The 18,592-nt window shown below is 30.1% G+C and overlaps 1 protein-coding gene across 2 annotated transcripts; it reads right to left on the reverse strand.

The window, feature by feature from the left end:
- Positions 1-2,589: 2,589 nt before the first annotated feature.
- Positions 2,590-7,093, reverse strand: LOC100796253 (serine/threonine-protein kinase SRK2E). 2 transcript variants are annotated; one of them, XM_041017365.1, is made up of 9 exons: positions 6,491-6,999; positions 5,698-5,775; positions 5,516-5,617; positions 5,382-5,435; positions 5,179-5,271; positions 4,855-4,947; positions 3,649-3,753; positions 3,469-3,567; positions 2,590-3,196 (listed from the first exon to the last, which is right to left on the reverse strand). In XM_041017365.1, the coding sequence occupies exons 1-9, from the start codon at positions 6,650-6,652 to the stop codon at positions 2,918-2,920; spliced, it is 1,065 nt and encodes a 354-aa protein (XP_040873299.1). In that variant the 5' UTR covers positions 6,653-6,999; the 3' UTR covers positions 2,590-2,917. The 2 variants fall into 2 exon arrangements, with proteins under 2 accessions (XP_040873299.1, XP_040873300.1); XM_041017366.1 differs by having other exon boundaries at positions 2,653-3,196; positions 5,698-5,772; positions 6,491-7,093.
- Between the last annotated feature and the right edge of the window lie 11,499 nt (positions 7,094-18,592).

Consider the following 18,592-nt stretch of genomic DNA (forward strand, 5'->3'; position numbering starts at 1 on the left):
AGTGATAGATATGGGTGTCCAGGGGTCAGGTTTGGTTAAATCTGTTATCAAATCCAATCAAATTATACAGATTGAGTTGGATTAGATTTGTGTAATTTGTTTCTGTAAATTAACTGACACTAAATGCACCTAGGATCATGATATACCGTAAGCTTTCTCAAGAAGACTCTACTAACAATTGAAAATTAATAATAGAAAATTCACTAATCAAATTAAAAATAAGTATACCTTTCAATTCTCATTGTCATGATGTGGATAGGTAAAGATGATGGATTTATTAAAATATTGACACGACTAAAATAATAAATTAATACAATTGATTACCGACTCTAAATAAGTATAATGACATTGAAATTGATTATTACACATTCTTGTAGGTGGTTAAAAATGTAAAAAATAAAACCAAGAAAACACTCAATAAAAAAATGTTAATAGGAAACATTAAATTATATTCAATGCATTACACATCAACTCGCTAATATATCATTTTTCAAATACCAATTTAGGAATCATTATATCGAATTATCTACATCTATTGACATGAGTTGTTGCCACTTAAGGAATTGTTTGTTTTGAAAACAAAAAGTTTTTATTTTCGTTTTCTGCTTTTGAGAAATGCCACCTTTATTATTTTTAAATATATTTATAAGAAATAGTGAAAACAATAAAAAATATTTCACCATCCTTTATGCAAACATTTATTAATAGAAAATAAGAAAACATTTTTAATTTAAAAAAACTAAGAATTAAAAATAAAAACAACTATGATAAAAATTAAAAGAGGAATTTTGTCATCCAGAACGGTCCTACTCAATTCAAACATGATTGTCTCATGTGAAAAATACATGTGATCTAAATAAAAAAACAAAAATAAAACATTTTCTCATATCAAAAGAGACTCTAGACAAACATGCAAACAAAAGAAAGGAGAGGCTATCTTATCCACTTGATTTTAGGCATTTATATCCTGTACCTCCTAATATCAATCCTACACCTCCCAAAAAGTCTTAATGATCAAAAATACCCTCAGTCCTAACATCTCTCCCTTTTCCCTATGCTGCCCAAGTTCCCTATCTTTTGGAATATGAATGTGGCACCGCCCATGCCCCACCATTGCCGACGACGAAAAGAAAGATTGCACCTTCTTCCCTTGCTCCACCACCACTACCACTTGCGACTGGCTCAAACTCCCCTCTGCCCGTCACTAGTACTCCACGAACCACCTCCTCCCCAATGTAGATTCCACCCTCTTCATCTTCGCCAACAATAGAGCCATTCTCTTCAACTACACCAAAAATGTCATTGTTTGAACGTTCCCTACTATTCCACGTGGCGACCCTAGGTTGACACGATAAAGTGGTGCACAATGGCATGGAGGTGCAAATGTGGCACACGGTGGATGACGGCTTGGTGGCACAAGTTTGAGTTTGAAGAAAGAAAGGGAGGTCCTACTGCCTATTCCAAAATGACTATTCTGGCATAGGATATGTTTTCGGGATGACTATTTCGGAATACAAAAAACTACATTCTGGAATAGCTATTCCGGAATAAAAAAATCATATTCTGGAAACATATCTTATTCTAGAGTAATCGTTTTGGAATAGGATCTTCTGAGATAACTATTATGGAATATGAAAAACTATATTCTGAAATATAATAAACATTTTAAAAACTTATTTCGGAATAGGTATTTTGGAATACCAAAAACCATATTCCCAAATAGCAATTCTAGAATAGTTAGTCTGGAATGAGGATATCAAGTAAAGCAGTATTTTTGTCCAGTAGAGTCTTTTGGGAGGTGCTAAGATACTAAATAGAAGGTGTTGAATATAAATGCCTCAATTTCATCCAGGACAACTACAGCTAAAATGGCAAAGGCCTAGGTAAGAGGGAGAGAAACTCAGGTTTCACGGATTACCCATGAGAATGATTCCACGCTGCACTGCACAAAACAAATTGGTTGGTATACTTCTCTTTGTCCTCTCCCATCAATTCACAACATTATCTTTGGATATTTCTCGTGGGGAGAAATATACATTTTATCTAGAAAAATATAAATGCACACATCAAACATGATTTTATCATTTGATTAAATTGATCAGACTTAAAATCCAGCACAAGCTCCTTTTATTCTTTACTTATCTGGATCTAGGTAAGGTAAATCAATGCAGAATTTAGATAGCTAATCTTCATATTTCAGAAAGGAATAAAGGTAGCCACTGGAGAGTTTGTGCATTTTACATTCAAAACTCATACCTAAATGTCATTTTATTATCCAAAGTTTTCATGTAAGATCATGTGTTTAAGATCAACTGTTTTTATTTCACACATTCTCACTTGTTGTCTTGAAAAAGGGAAAGGAAACTCTATAAGCAAAGAGCAAAACTTAAATACAATTCCTTTAATGTTGTTCTTCAATTAAAATTTAAGTTTCACTTTGATAAATTACATAATAATGTTTGCATTAAATGTCAATGTAGATTATAAAGGCTTTTGATTGAAAAACATTACTTTTTTTCATGTGTGGGTAGAATAGAAGGATACTTTCCAACTAATAGTTAGAGACTAATTTGTTTCGAGATGTAAAAATTATTAAAGTGAAAATTTTACTTCTCTCAACAAAATCTTCTCCATTCACAATACTTAAATCATCCAAATAACTGCATGAATGAGGGAAGGGGGAAAGCCAAAGAAGACCAATGCACATGGTATATAAAAATAACATAACTATCAATTAATTATACAAAAGAAGCATTTAATCATTTAAGATCATAAATACAACTTAAACACATGCTGGATGAATTCTCTCCCATCATAAGGAAAATTCGATCAGAGTCCTTCCTGGTAGAAAGTGAAGTATATTTGTACATGTTCCACAAACACTAAGCAACCCAGGGCTCAATGGTCTTCCACCAGCTTACATAGCATACACAATTTCTCCACTGCTATCTAAGTCAAGGTCAGGATCCGAATCCATGTCATCATCAATATCCAAGCTACCAGTAAGATCATGGTTGAGAGACTGAGATCCAGCTGCAGGAATTGTAGCCTCTTTAATTATCTGCATTATTTCTTCTATGCTTTGCATTGGTTGATCAGGCTCCTCAAACTGGTTGTTGGTATTCCCATCCATGAGATCACTTGGAAGGTTCTTCAAAAACCACTCGTGGTTTCTGATCTCAGGAATAGTTATTCTCTGTTTTAAAAGCAATATTAGTTGTCAATGCAATCATCCTTCACACAAATAAAAGGAGAAGCAAGTAATATAATTGCACATGATTAGAATGAATAACCTCTAGACATAATTATAAACAAAAAAAAATATGGACTCAAATATAATTATAAATGTATTTTATAGGATCATTCAACCAAACTGTTGTGTATGGTAAATTTTTTAACTTTTATAATAAATACTTTGAAAGGTATATAAGTTTCATCAAAAAATAATTATATGAAATAAAAACTAACCCTTGCAGGATCAGCGACAAAAATCCTTGATATCAGATGACGGCACTCGGAAGATATGTGAACGTAGTCAGGAATTGAGTACTGAACATTCAAAATCCTCTGCAACCAACATTCATCAATTTAGGAAAACTAATTCAATCAAAAGTACCACATTGGTTGAAAAAAAGTGTCATTAGTTACATGTATTGTCTTGCGGAAATTTTTAGGTTCCTCTGGATCCTCAAAAGGATATGCACCCACCAACATGACATATAAGGTCACCCCGCAAGACCACACATCTGCAATCTGAGTCATAATTGGGTGTCAACATCAGTATAAAGTAACAAATAAAAAGCTAGCTGAGTTCTAGACCATGCATGCATAATAGTAATCATAACCTTTCATTCTACCCATAAATGAAACATAATACTTCCTCCATTCTATTATAATTGTTGTATAAAAAAAATTATTATTTTAATTTTTTAATATAATATTAATTACTTTTTTTACTTATATTTTATATATATTATTGATGAACTATAAAATCTAGAAATGAATTAAGAATGATGTAAGTTAATTTAGTGAAATTATTATTTTCTTTCATTTATTTATTACTTTTTCTTGATCTATCTGAATAAAATAACCCAGGATTACAATTATTTTGAACCGAAGGAAGTACATATTTCCAGCTGAAATACTTGGAATAATTTTACCACTTCTACTAGGAGTAGCCTTTTAGTCTAGCTGAACGTAAAGTAATGGCTATATTTCTGACCAAAAACATGGTGCATGGTTGTCTATTACGTTTATTTAACTTTCTTCCTTAAGGTGATCCCATCCACCAACACACACACACGAAGGAAATAAACTATTCTCACTGGAGAAAGATTTCCATTTTCCACTCTTTAGGTTTTCATCCTGAGAGAAAGAGAAGTTGATTTTTTGGTCAAGTTGATCTGATATCGGATTGAGCATGTAAAGAATTATATTTACCATTCTTGTAGGTCTTTCTCCATCAGTTAGCCAAACATGCTAACCTCAGTTGGAAACCAAAGTTTAAGATTCATCATATTTAGACAAAACAAGAAGGATGAGGCTAAAACTCCCAGATCATTGCAGAGCATGCCTTATAAGTACTTTTTCAGGGGAAACCTAAAAGCTAGAACTCTCTTGGTACTGAAGTTGGTAGTGTGTCTAAAAGTAGTGGAGCCAATTACATGTCATTGCGGTCACATATACCAACTTCTAAACCGAAAGTTATAAGCAAAATGGAAACAATGGTCTATATAAGCTTATGAACATAAACATAATCTATACAAACACATAAGCTAAATAAAGAACATCTTAATGTTAAATTATCAAAGTATGAAGTTAGATGAATTCCAAGTGATAGAAGTTATAACATACCTTGCCATCATATTCCTTCTTAAGCAAAACTTCTGGAGCAATATATGCAGGGGTACCAACTGTAGATTTTGGTTGTGAATGTAGCACTGAGGACTGAAAAAGACAATCAAGGTGCATAGGTATCAGCAAATTAATACGTTATCAACAAATGACAGATAAAAAAATTTCTTGATCTTGGACATGGAGAAACCTACAAATTCATAAACTTTCTAAACAATGCCCAGTTGAAATTTGAGTGCCACAACCTGGAGTGAAGAATTGAAGATACACTATATACCTGAAGGCCTCAACATATAAAAAAGCAATATATAGAATGAACTATACCTTGGAATAGCCAAAATCACAAATCTTCAAACGAGGAGCAGGACTACCATCCAACAATGTGTTTTCCAACTTCAAGTCGCGATGGCATACTTGCTTCATTAAGGAAGACAAATATAGAAATTCAAGTCAGACATCTCATGCTTTCTTTCTTCTGGGAAGCAAATAACTGGTAAAAGTAAAGACTACATGTGCTGAATTCATACCATTGCATGACAATAGCTAACCCCTGATATAAGTTGTTGGAAGAAGAAGCGCGCCTGCAGCATAAAACAAAAAACAGACATAAAAGGCATATACAGCAGCATTACACAAATGAATGAATGCAAAAGATAAGAACCTCATCCTCACTGAACCTTCCTGCATTGCATATTCTCTCAAATAGCTCTCCTCCAGAAGCATATTCCATCACAATTGCTAAATGTGTTGGGGTCAATATAACCTAAAGTCACATCAGAAAACGATTAATAAAATATTTTTAAGATAGAAAGAAATAGGATCAGACATTAGGGGTTTGCACACCTCCTTGAACCTGACAATGTTAGGATGCCTCAGTGATCTGTGATTTATAATTTCCCTTTGTACATTTTCATCTATCTGCTAACAAATAAGCATGATTCTCCCGTCAGGTTTACCATAGCAATTTTACCAACACAACCATTGTCTACAATTTTACATTGAGGAGAAGTAGAGAACATAACAAACAAAAGTTACCCTTCAATCATCATGTGTTAGTAACCAGAAAAGTAACAAAAACATCAGGCAATTTTCTCAAGGACACAAATTCCATCCAAAGACAAGAAAGACATACTGCAGGAAAAGAAATGCTAGCAAGAGAAGGTCACATAACCACCACCAGAAACATGAATTCTACAAAGCAACTACAAAGAAGCTTAGTTAACCAAAACAAATGATCCTTGAAATGGAATCTAATTTAATCAATACACTTAAAATATAAATTCTATCAAAAACAATTGGTAGGAAAGTCAGCTGATCATAAATACCTAAAACATACTACCCTTGAGAATCAAACTACTCACCCACTCAGTTCCCAACTACCATCCTCACAAACAATCATAAACTGATTGACATGCGCTTTTATTTTTTGATTTTCTACAAGTATCTTCTTTTAAAGACAATCATGTTAGAGATATGGTCAGACACTAAATATGAACATCTCTTCGGTCAAGTATTCAAATATTGGTTTGCCATGTTTCGAGAGATTAGTCTCTTCGGCTAAGCCCAATCATTGGTTGGTTGATTGATATACACTTTATGGTTTCCAAACAAAGGCTCGATAATTCAAAAGACTAACCTTTTCACCTCTCTCAATATACTTAACAGCAACAAGTTCCTCGGTGTGCTTGTCCCTCATAAGCCTGGCTACACCGAAGTTGCCAGAACCAATGTCACGCACAAGCTCATAGCGATCACTGTCATGCATGATCGGCAAATCCATTCCCGGCCCAACACTCATAGCAGACCGATCCTTCTGCTTAATAGAAACGAAAAAGAAAAGAAAAAGAACCGTTTTTGCAGCACTCCAACAACAAGCTGAACTCTCACATTATTATCATTCCAAAAGAAAAAGCAAAAGCAGAAAGACAAAACCGAAACCCGGTTCAGATTGACGTGGTTCGGCATGGACCACTGGATTTGGAGTTGGTGGGTGAAGAAAGAGACCAGAAATGGTTCCACCCGTGAAGAGTCACCAACCCAAATGAGGTTTACCATGTAGTAGTAGTAGTTCGATTCCAGTTGCAAATTGGCGGTGTTACACTCGTGAACTCTCTCTACATGCTAATGTTACGTGCTGTGTCTGTGTTTGGTCCTCCGAAGGTTTTACTTCTTTTGTATATATGCATGATAACGTTAGTATGTTACTGTAAAAGAACCTTAGATTCATGAAAGGTGGAACGGATTTTTAGTAATAGTCCGGTCTCAAATATAACAAGAAAAACAAAAATCATTCATACGAAAGAAACACAACAATTTCAATTAAAAATTATTTTTTTAATTTACAATTCATTAGAACTTAATATTAAAAATAAAAAAAAATTATTAAAATTAAAATCTTAATTAATTGAAGGATACTTTAAAAATAATAGTATTAAATAAAATAAAATTAATTAAACTATTTTTATATTTAAAATTAAGAAAACATATGTTTTTTTCTTGTTATATTTAAGACGGAAATGAGCAATGATTAGTTGTCTTCAGTTCCATTAGTTGTTCTGGGTCAATGAAACTTTATTGCAAAAAGATAGAAATAATCTCATTTTTTTCATAAATTACATGGACACCGTCCTAATTAAGTTAAATAAGATTATTATAGGTGATATTTTTTTTATTTAATGTAATTGTATATCAAGATTTGGATTCGAAATTTTTTATTAAATCAAAATAATTTTATATGAATTGATATAAATGTTTCACGTGTCCCCTTGCTTTTAGTTGGAAGAGTTAATGGCACTGAGAATAAAGAAGCGATGAGAGGGGGAAAGAAGTTACGGGGTGTGAGTGAGCATGGAGTTTTCGTTTTCACCTTTTTTGAGGTTTATTTCCACTAGGGTTGTGGTAGCTTTGAACTTTGAAGTGGCGAAAATAAGTATGAGGAAAGGTCATTGCTTGCTTCAAAGAAAGTGACAAATCAATGATTCGTTTGCTTGTGGATGTTTACTTTAGTTTAGTATCTCTCCTTGTCTCTTTGTCTTTTTATGGATGAGTAAAATTAAGTTTGAATCCTTAAATATATATAGGAAGGGTTAGAAATACACTTTCTTGATACTTTTTAAACGGTTAAAATAAATTGAAAAGTATAAAATAAGACATAAATATTAATATTAACTATGACGTGGGATCAACCATATTTTTTAGTGTATTCCTAGCATTGCTTTAAATATAATTGAGATTTATGATACAAATTAATTGTAATTGTTAATTCTATATTAAAATGTATATATAAGTTATGAAAAATTTATTTGTGGTTTGAAATAAATAAATCAATTTATTTTTAATAGTTTATTCTTGTTATTTAGAGACTTTTTAAAAGTAAATTATTATTTAAAAATAAAATAAAAAAGAGCTTAGGAAAATGATATATATGTAAAAAAAATTTATAAAATTAATAGATAAATTAACTAGAAACTAAGATCTTATAAATTAATTACCTAAAACAAAAATACTTACTATAATTAATCGTTATTCTAAATAAAAAATGTAAAATAAAGAAAAAGAAGGTAAGAAAAATTCTAATAGAAATAGGAAGGGAGAAAGAAAAGTAATTAATATAATTGGTGATATGATATGAGTATATGACAGAAGAGAAAAAGAAATAGAAAGTGTCAATTAAATATTTAAATTGCTTAAGTATGCGCTCCATTTAAAAAAAAAAAATATAAACTATTGAACTAAACTTTTTAGTTAACAAGTCTAATTTAACAACAACAAACTTTACTAATCACACTCATAATAAGGTTAATAGCAACATATATAGCTTAGAATGTCTACCATGAACTCACGACTTGACTTGCATAAACTATTAAGTTTGGCTTAATCTAGCTTCTAGCCTATTTATAAAAAGGACAGGCTTAACCATATTAAAAAAATATGTCACAATATAAATTTATTTGATTTTAAAAATAGAAGAACTTGATTGAGTAAAAAATTAAGTGACCAAACCACACGAATCTAATTTTATTTTTAATTTTAGAATATAAAAACTTATGCTATTTAAAATATGCATAACAATTATACATAAGGCACAAATTAGTCTTTTTTTCTAACAAGGCCACATGTATCCTCACGAGAGACTAATATGCTTAAGTAAAGTTGGACCACTATAAATATTTTTTTTTCAAATATTAACTGTAACTACGTACTAAAAAAAACTCAAAACTCAAACTAGATATTAGTAATTAAACTAAAACAACTTTATACTAATTAATTATCAGTAATTCTCAGAATGAAGTCATTAGATTCTGGGATCAAATTTATTCTTTCATTTACAAAAAAAATAAGAGTTGGTTAATTTATTCTCGGGTCAGCTTCCACAATGTAGGTTTTGGGTTACTATCACATCTGAAAATTTAACATCCCAACCTGAATAAATAGAAAGACATTTGTTTTCTGCTCTCTCATTATTGCATTTTGTATTTCTCATTACATTCTTAAAAATCCATTTTAAAATTTACATTTTACAATAAAATTTTCGAAATATAATAAGAGATATAAGATGCAAAGTGGAGGGTGCAATAGCCACAATGCCAAATAAAAGATTGGGCAAAGTACAACAAACCTGGACCAATCCAATGGGCTTTATTGTGATTGAGTTTCAACAAAAGACCGTGACCCAATTTATCTTTCCCAATAATGGTCCAGGACCGTGAGCACCTGCATAAGGCTGCAAGCATGCCCGCAAGCATAGGAATTAGGTGCACCCAGAATGGGCAAAATTGTTCTTGTATTAAAAAATAATAATTTCTTTTTCCGGAAGAAGGTTCTTCCAGAAAGTTAACGGAAGAACCTTCTTTCGATAACTTTTCGAAAGAACTTTCTTTCGGTAACTTTCCAAAAGAACCTTCTTCCGGATGAATAATTTATTCTACCGGAAGAACCTTCTTCCGGAAAGCTACCGGAATAAGATTCTTTCGGTAGAACAAATTCTTCTAGTAGCATAAATTATTCTACCGAAAGAACCTTCTTCCAGAAGAAGAAATTATTTTTTTTAACATAAGGACAATTTAGCCCATTCACCTAATTGCTGGGTGCATCAGCAATGTTGCTGGGTGCACCTAGCATGTCCCCAAGCATATGGTTAAGGATCATTTTACAAAAATGAAAAAAAAAAACCCAAAGGTGTGTATTATTTTAAGAAAAAAATAAATTATACATTTATATCATTCAATCATAACATATAATTTATGATAAAAACTATTTCACACTATGATAGTGTATGATATTAAACTCTTATTTTAAAGGGGAAAAATGTAAATGATGAAAATAATATAAACATATTGGTTGTGGACTGTGTTGTTCATTCTTAATTTTATTGTTTTCCGGCCTTAGGCCCTCCTCAAGACTAAAAAAATATAAAATAAAAAAGGAAAAGCTTAAGGTAAATATAAACTTTAAGATATTAAAGATTGATGTCTAGTATTTCCGTGGAAAACTGTTTCCTTTGGGGGGTCATGATTCAATATTGCTGTTTTCAAATGTAGTGAGATCAATGTAGTGCACCATCCTATTTGAGTATAAGCATTTCTAATACGAATTTGATGCTTCTAAAGCGTGAGAATGCCCTTTACAGATAAAGTATAAATTAACTTAGAAAAATAATAGTTAGGACTGTAATAAATATAAAATAATCTTTAAGATTGCTCCAATCCCAATCATTTATTTTTTAATCGATAATTGTAACACACTTTCCTATCTTTAGAGGTGTTAAATTGACTGATTTAAACGCTCTTTATCTAAAAGGCTGCAAAGTCAGATATTACGGTAGGATGCCCAAGTAAATTGGTAGTCAATATAAGAAGTGTTTAGTGTGATTGCGATGCTTTCTGTGCTTTGAAAATGAAAGTGTCAAACACCAAGTTCGATTTAGAGCTAATGTGGATGTTGGTGGCACAAATCCATGTCCTCTATCCCATCATCTCAATTACGATCATTCCTTTTATGTATTCATTTAAACATATATTTTTATACATAATATATATATATATATATATATATATATAATATATATATATATATTATTTGATTTTTTTTCTATTTTACTGACTTTTTAAACTTTTAGATCTATTTTAATATACTTTAAGATTTAGGGTCATCAATAAATTTTTTATGTAAGTAATATTATACGCTAATACGCTTATTATAATTAAGATGCACTATTATGTTAATTTTTTTTAAGAAAATAAAGACAACATTAAAGCATACTATTTATTTTATTTGGGTAATTTTCTTAGCGTAATAAACATATATATTCAACTTTTGTTTTAATTTATACCATAAAATACATTTATTTAAAATTAATACTTTCTAGGAAAAAAATATATAATATTTGTTTAAATTAAATGTGCACAATACCGTGCATAGTACAAGAAAGCACACTTGTTATTTGTCTATGTATTCAGAATTTAATATGTGGGCTTCATTTCTGTAGTAAGTAAAACATAGATATGGTTAAAAAAATATCTTAAAATTATTAATTAAAAACATTTCTTACAATTTATCAAATATTTTTAAATTCAATAAATAATTTTATTCATATAAGTAAAAAAAATAGATATAAACTATAAACTATTTTTTGTTATCATTTTGCGTAAAACATATGAGCATGTTCTACATAAAAATAAAGTATATTTATTCCAGAGCTCAGATCTAATTCCAGTTGAAACTAGTATTTTGATCTGCCATTTGAAAGATTTTTAAATAATTATTTTACAAATGCAAAATACTTTTTATACGTGTCACCTTTTTCTGATAAACATTCTTGTTAATTTTGCATTAAAGCCCAAAGTTGGTAATGTGCAATGAAAGCAGGATTAAAAAAAATCACAAAATTAGGGAGGAATAAGACATTAGTGTTAGTCCAAATAAGAATCTCTTAATAGAAAGTGGTCCCAATTAGGTTGTGCTAAAAGCACCTCCGTTTCATATATATGCGGCGAACCGATTCTCCTTTTCTCTTCTCTCTCATCATTTGCCTTCGTCACGCCATGCTCCTTCAATTGCACCCACGTTTCCTCTTCTACTTTTTTTTTTTCAGTCAAGATAGAAATTATTACCGAAAAAAATCTCAGAAAAAAAAACTTTCTTAGCAATAGCTCCGAAAAGTTTCAAAAAAATACATAAACAATTTTCCAAAAAACTATTAAAAATTCTACAAAAGTATAACTATCTTATAATATTTATAATAATTGTTGTTATTTGTTGTGATTTTTCATAATTTTCTTATTTTCTATATATTACTACGTGGTTGTGGATTACTTTAGCAGAAAAAAATACAATTAAAGATGCTCTTGTTTTCTTTGAAGTGCTCTGGCGTTCCATGACGGTCGCAAATTATGTATTATTATATTATTTTCTTTTTAGATGTTTTTCTCGTTATAGGGAATAAATTGATAGTATTTTCTTTTTTAAAGCATTTAAATATTTTTACATATTAATAAGAAAAATTTTAAATAACATTACTTTGCCTTCTAATATTGTTAAGTTTTCTCCTCAAGCAATGCTTTCAAAACTCAAACCTTTAATAATTTCAACAGTTTATTTAATATCGTACCTCTTAGGAACTTTATTTCCTGACTTCTGTAATGCATATTTTTTCCCCTATTGCGCTTAATGCGTTTTCATGCGTGTTTCCAATTGTTTCAGAGAGTGGAATACAGGAATAGGTGCCTTAAAACAAAAGAGTGGAACGTACTATATATTGCACATTTAATTAATAGCTTTAAATTAGATTTGTGAGGTTTTGAGTTAGGATCTTATTCGTATATCACGAACTTTTAATTGAGAATTTTTACATGATATTGTTTTAGATGGAAAAATTCTCTCTAAACTTTTGCACGAAAAAAAACGATGTTCAACCCATCTGAAATGTTTTTTTTTTTTGTCTCTTTTAACATCCTCGGGTCAATAAAGATAAAACAATACCAAAATAATATATATATATATATATATATATATATATATATATATATATATATATATTAGAAAGTATATTTATGCAACCAATAAGTATATGTCCAGCCTTATTATGTGTGTGTGCAAACGCATGCAGCTTGCAATTGATTTTAGTGTTATCTTAAAAAGCTTTGGTTCTGTAAATTACTATCATGGTTGAAATATATTTGTCCGAAAGCAAGCAAAATAGATATGGGAGGGAGTCTGGAATACTCTTCTTCTCACTGGAAAGCGACCCTTTTGCTTTGCTCTCTCAGTCTCAGTGTACCATGTTAGTCATCTTCACTTGTGAGAATAACAAGACTTATCATTATACTGTTGGTTATGCGCATGAAGCAACAGATCAAACGTAAAATTCATTCCTCATAATTATCGACTGCATTTTCCTAGCTTGCCCATCAAAGTTTCTGATCTACAACTATAGTCTATAGATCCTTATTTTTCACCTACAAAACTGTAAGCTTAATTAAAATAAGAGCCATCATATATATATATATATATATATATATGAAATTAACCTTATTGGAGAATTTCCTTATAGTTGAAGAGTGTAATAATTATGCACCGTGTATATATAATGGTTAGTTGTATTTTTTAAGATAGTTATTATGAAGAATTTAATGGTTATATATTTATCTTATAAAAAATTTTATACGGTCATTAAATTATAAATCACTGTTGATATTATTTTTAAGATAATAATTATAAAAGTTAAAAAAGATTTATTATACATTATAATTTTTTATTAAATAATTATATATAATTATCAGTACATAATCTTTTTTGTTTGATATAATATGTAATTGGATTACTGAGTTTTTTTTTAAGTTGTAAAATAAATAAATAAAAGAACCTTTGGAAAGTTTTAGCCTTATGGATGGTCATATGGAGAGATTTTGTTTGAATCGTTAAGAATTTAGGAGGTGATTAACATGTTAGAAAAGGGGGAAAGAGAGAGAGATAAGAGCTAATCATGAATCATGATGTATTGAGTGTGTGTGACAGAGGAGAATAAGTGGATTTCTTGCAAGGGCTAAGCAAGAGCAACAATAATAATGTCACAAACAAAACAATCCCCAAAAGAAGACAAGGACACCAAAACTCTAAAAGCCAAAAACAGCCTCACATAGTGAAGAACTGTTAGGTGGTACTATGAGTCATTATTCTATAAGATTCCATCACAAAGGGGCAAAAAATCCAGGCCGTTGTTATTATTATCACATGGATTGGGGACAAATAGATGCCTTCATGAAGGGCTGACACAAATGCCATTAAGCCATGAATATGAGCTTGTCATCACGTGAAAGATGCTCTTATTTTGGTAGTTGGATGGGGGAATTTGAATTTGTCTAAAGCTCTTATATAAGGTATCTTATGTTCTCTGGATCCAATCAAAACAAGTTGGGGTTGAAAGTGAAAGCAAATTGCCCTCTTCACTGAACCTATTGTAAAGTTGAAGCTGACCTTCAATCAATTGGGTACCCTCGATATTAACCACTTTCTTCTATTCATGGAATCATGAATCTCTTAATTTTGAAATGTGATCGAGAGGATTTTATGTTCCATTATAACGTAACAAGATAAGTTTATATTAGATTATTAGTAATTAATTAACAAGAAAATTTTGATCTGAAATTGATGGTGTTGATAAAAATTAACAAAAATCAAAGTGACCCTTTATTAATTAGTTATTTTGGTGTAATGCATAGCACGTGCTAGGTTATTGGGAGGCAGGACTCGAGAAGATTTTATTTCAAGTTGTTGGTGTGGAAAAATTTGACTAATGACTAGTGCTTTAATAACTGTCAAATTTTTATTGGAGAATTTAAATTACATTTGTGATTTGTTTAATAAAGTTTCTTGATATATATCATCAGAAATTATTAGATAGTTTAGGATCATCATGTTATTTATAATCTCAACTGTTAATCACGCGATATATGAATAATCAAAAATAAAATTATTGATAACTTAATAAAGATTTGCTAACCAAATTAAGTTATCCTGAATTTAAGGTATCTTATGAAATTTAAAATCTTTCTTAATTAATTTAAAATATTAAATTATTCACATGTAACATGATTATTAATTAGGATCACAAATAAAATAAAATAATAATCTTAGACTATCTAATGACTTCTTGTGTCTTATGGGTAAATCACTAGGATTTAAAATTTCAATAAAAAAATATAGATTTGTTACGTGGAACCTTGTCAGTGGCAGAGAAGTATGAAAATTGGGCAAGTAACTGTTACAGATCCCATTTGTTGGCTTCCTGTTTTGAGAGTATCTCCTGAAAATAGATGATGATGCTTTGCTTTGGCCATCAAACTTTGGAGGATTGGTTGGCAACTAGCTACCTTCCACAAACCACTAGGTCAAGTTACCCTCCACCCACCACAGCCCCTTGTCTTTGTCACAAAGAATCAAATTTCTATATTTTCCCACTTTGTTTCCACCTTTATTTTTCCTCCTTGAATTGACCTAATCAAATATTTATGTTCTGAGAGTTGAAATTTGAAAGATCCTTGCAACTCATGATCCAAGACCCGGTTGTTTTCAATTCCATGCTATCATTACTTCCATTGGAAGAAGGATTCCCCTTTGTCTGCTTCAGGGAATAACATAACATAATAATAACCAAGCAATAGAAGAAAGCTACGGCAAGAATAAAATTACCATTATGCTCTTCACTATTCTTGGAAAATTTAATATGTCACGTCTTTTAGTACTATTATTTTAGTTGACAATTGATTACTGTTAACTTACTTTATGGGTAGAAATAAAAAAAAGCAGAATTTGTGCACACATCTGAAATGGAAGATCACTTATTAGACTAGACTCTTTCGGCTGAATTAGGATACCTTTTATTTTATTTTTACTAAAATTTTCTTGGCCAAAGGCACAATGAATTCAATAGTACTTTGAGCGTATCTTGACCATATTTCTTATATTAATTAAATGTATTACATCTATCTGATTGACTAATTAGTGTCATCTTATCTTACCTTATGTTGTAAATTTATCCCTGCAAAAAAAGAAAAAGTTACCTTTTGCATATTAAAAAGTAATTTATCTTACTCCATGTAAATTTTCCCAGGAAATAAAGTTTTTCATATATATAGAGAGAGAAAATTTTCACCTTACAATTTATAAAAGAAGAGTATTTTTATAAGTTTAATTTATTTTTTAGGAAAAAAAAGCATTGTTAATATTTCAAAAGTTTCTAAACATAGTTTTTTTTTTATAAATATAAATATATACTAATCCTCAATTCGTGAGACTAGCTTAAACTTGCCCCATCCTAGTAAACATCCTGTTGAAGTCACAAGTCAACATAGGGGCAAACAAGACACGATAGAAGTGGAGATCGCAACCAAAAATTCCGAATTTATAAACAACAAACTTAATCAATGTTGTCGATATAACTGAAAACAGTATTTGAAGGAAGGACTTGCACAAGTGATAGACATAACTATTAAGTTAATGTAAATTTTGAAAATTTGGATACTTTCTCGATGATTTGGGCTATGCAATATGGGACAATTTGTCAATTGATCGTACGTGAAACATGACTAATTGACACTGAGCACTAAATTTTTGTATTTAGTATTTTCTATAAATATAAAATGTTTAATACGTATATAACAAAAAATTATTAAGTAGTCTTGAGCCATTATCTGTTGATGATTCTGACTACTATTTATGTGATACATATTAAGATTTTATAATGTATAAAAAAATTAGCAATACTTAATTATATGTGATGGTGAAATTGGTTGAAATTATAAGATAGGTAGTGGATAATTTCCAATACATAACGGGTAATAAACATGTAAAAAAAATATTTGTTTAGGATTAAAAAAAGGAAAAATGTGTTTCATTGAGGGGAGAAAAAAGATAGTCAAAAAATCATATGAAAATCTAATTGTTTATTATTGAAAAATAAAAATATGTGTTATCAAATGATTTCTTGTGATTCTTTTTTAGTATGAAATGAGTTCCATAATTCTTATATTTGATTTTAATTTAAAATTTTGTTATTTTAATTTTAATTTTATTTTTACCCTCTAAATTAAATACACCGAGAGAGATGAGTAAAGACTAAAGAGGGATATAATGGAAAATATAAGAATGTTATGAGGGTATTTATGAAAATTGGCATTGGTTGATTCTTAGTTACATGTGTGGATTCTTTGATTGTAAGCATCCGACAAAAGCAGTGGAGATGCGGGAAATGGGAGCGAACAATTCAAACTGCATGCTTAAGATAAGAATAAGATATTATTACAAAATTCAATCAAACATTAAATAAGAACAAAGGTGTGAATCTTAAACCAAACCATAATAAAATTAATAAACAAAAAAAGGGGAATTTTGTGGAGCGAGAGAGATTCTTAATTCTGTGGAAGAGAAACTGGAATCGGTTGGAAAAGTTTGTCCTTTTCAACAACAATAATAATAATAATAATAAAAAGAAATTCAGAAAGAGAAACACATAAAAAAGGGAAAAAAAGAGCATCTTTCTCCTCTGCAAGGTTCCAGACGTAATCTGGGGCAATATCGAAAGTGGGGTCCACTGCACAATTGGATTCCTTATCTCTAGAACCGTGTTGAGATTGGTACAAACCAAAATTGCTCCAGCGCGTGGATTCCACGCGCTGTATGATAATAGTAGTTGATAATGTTGTTAGAGGTATCTGGCCAGCCTGTGAGATAGATTTGGATTCCGCACCATCTTTCTAAAAATTTAATTTTAATATATGCAAAGTTGCAAACTTTGCCCATAATTTTGTACGAATTGTACACGCAGAAAAGGAAATTAGATCAAACCCTAGGCCCATCTACCTTGTATAAGATTCTTTTTTAACAAAATTAAACACAATTTTGGGTGTTCTCAAAATTGTAAAACTTTCCATTTCATATGCATAGGAAGATACCAGATGGTAATCTTATTGCTATTAAAATTTCGTTTTTTTTTTGTTTACCTTTTCCATTAGTTACTTCACATGACCCTAACTGTTTATTTATTTAAGGATCTACTAAGAGAAATGATGGCTAATATTTGTAGGAGTTTAATGATTATACACTAATTAAAGTAAAAAATATTTTTATATTATTATTTAATTATAAAGTATTATATGATTTTTAAAATAATTATTATAAAAATTAATAAATTTATCATATATTATGAATTATAATTAAATAAGAATACAAAATTTATTATATGTCAATATATAATATTTTACTCTATTTCATTTAGTATGAGTCAAATAGCATTTTCAATAAGTTTTGTATATATTTACTAGTGACATGTAAATTATAATCATACAAGATGCATAAGTTATTATAAATTTTTTATTACATGTTTTTTTTTTATATTTCTACAGGATGAAAAAATATTACAATCGTAAACAGACAAAGTTATCTCCTACAACTCGCCAAAGTCATCAATCAACGGCAGAGTAATTTCTGAAAATATCTTGGTGATTTATGAGATGACTTATTATCTGAGTATCAAAATTATGGGGTAGAGGAATCGAAGTAGATAAGAGTCAAATCTCTGGTAGGAAGAACGGTGTAAATTTTTTCTCGAATGCCATAATGAAGAGGACTCTCGTGTGTAAATAGAATAAAAACAAAAAAATTGCTTTATTGAGGTCTCCGGTCTCTTCTAGTTTGAGGAGAGAGTTTCTCATGTGTTTTTTTAGAGAACAAAAAAAGTTTT

Source organism: Glycine max, chromosome 7 (assembly GCF_000004515.6).
Source record: "Glycine max cultivar Williams 82 chromosome 7, Glycine_max_v4.0, whole genome shotgun sequence".
NCBI lineage: Eukaryota > Viridiplantae > Streptophyta > Magnoliopsida > Fabales > Fabaceae > Glycine > Glycine max.

Coding starts and splice junctions, on each gene's coding strand:
- LOC100796253 (XM_041017365.1), bottom strand. CDS start 6,652: ATGAGTGTTGGGCCGGGAATGGATTTGCCGATCATGCATGACAGTGAT. Junction 5,776..6,490: donor ATATTGAGAGAGGTGAAAAG/GTTAGTCTTTTG, acceptor CTTATTTGTTAG/CAGATAGATGAAAATGTACA. Junction 3,568..3,648: donor ATTTCCGCAAGACAATACAT/GTAACTAATGAC, acceptor TGTTGGTTGCAG/AGGATTTTGAATGTTCAGTA.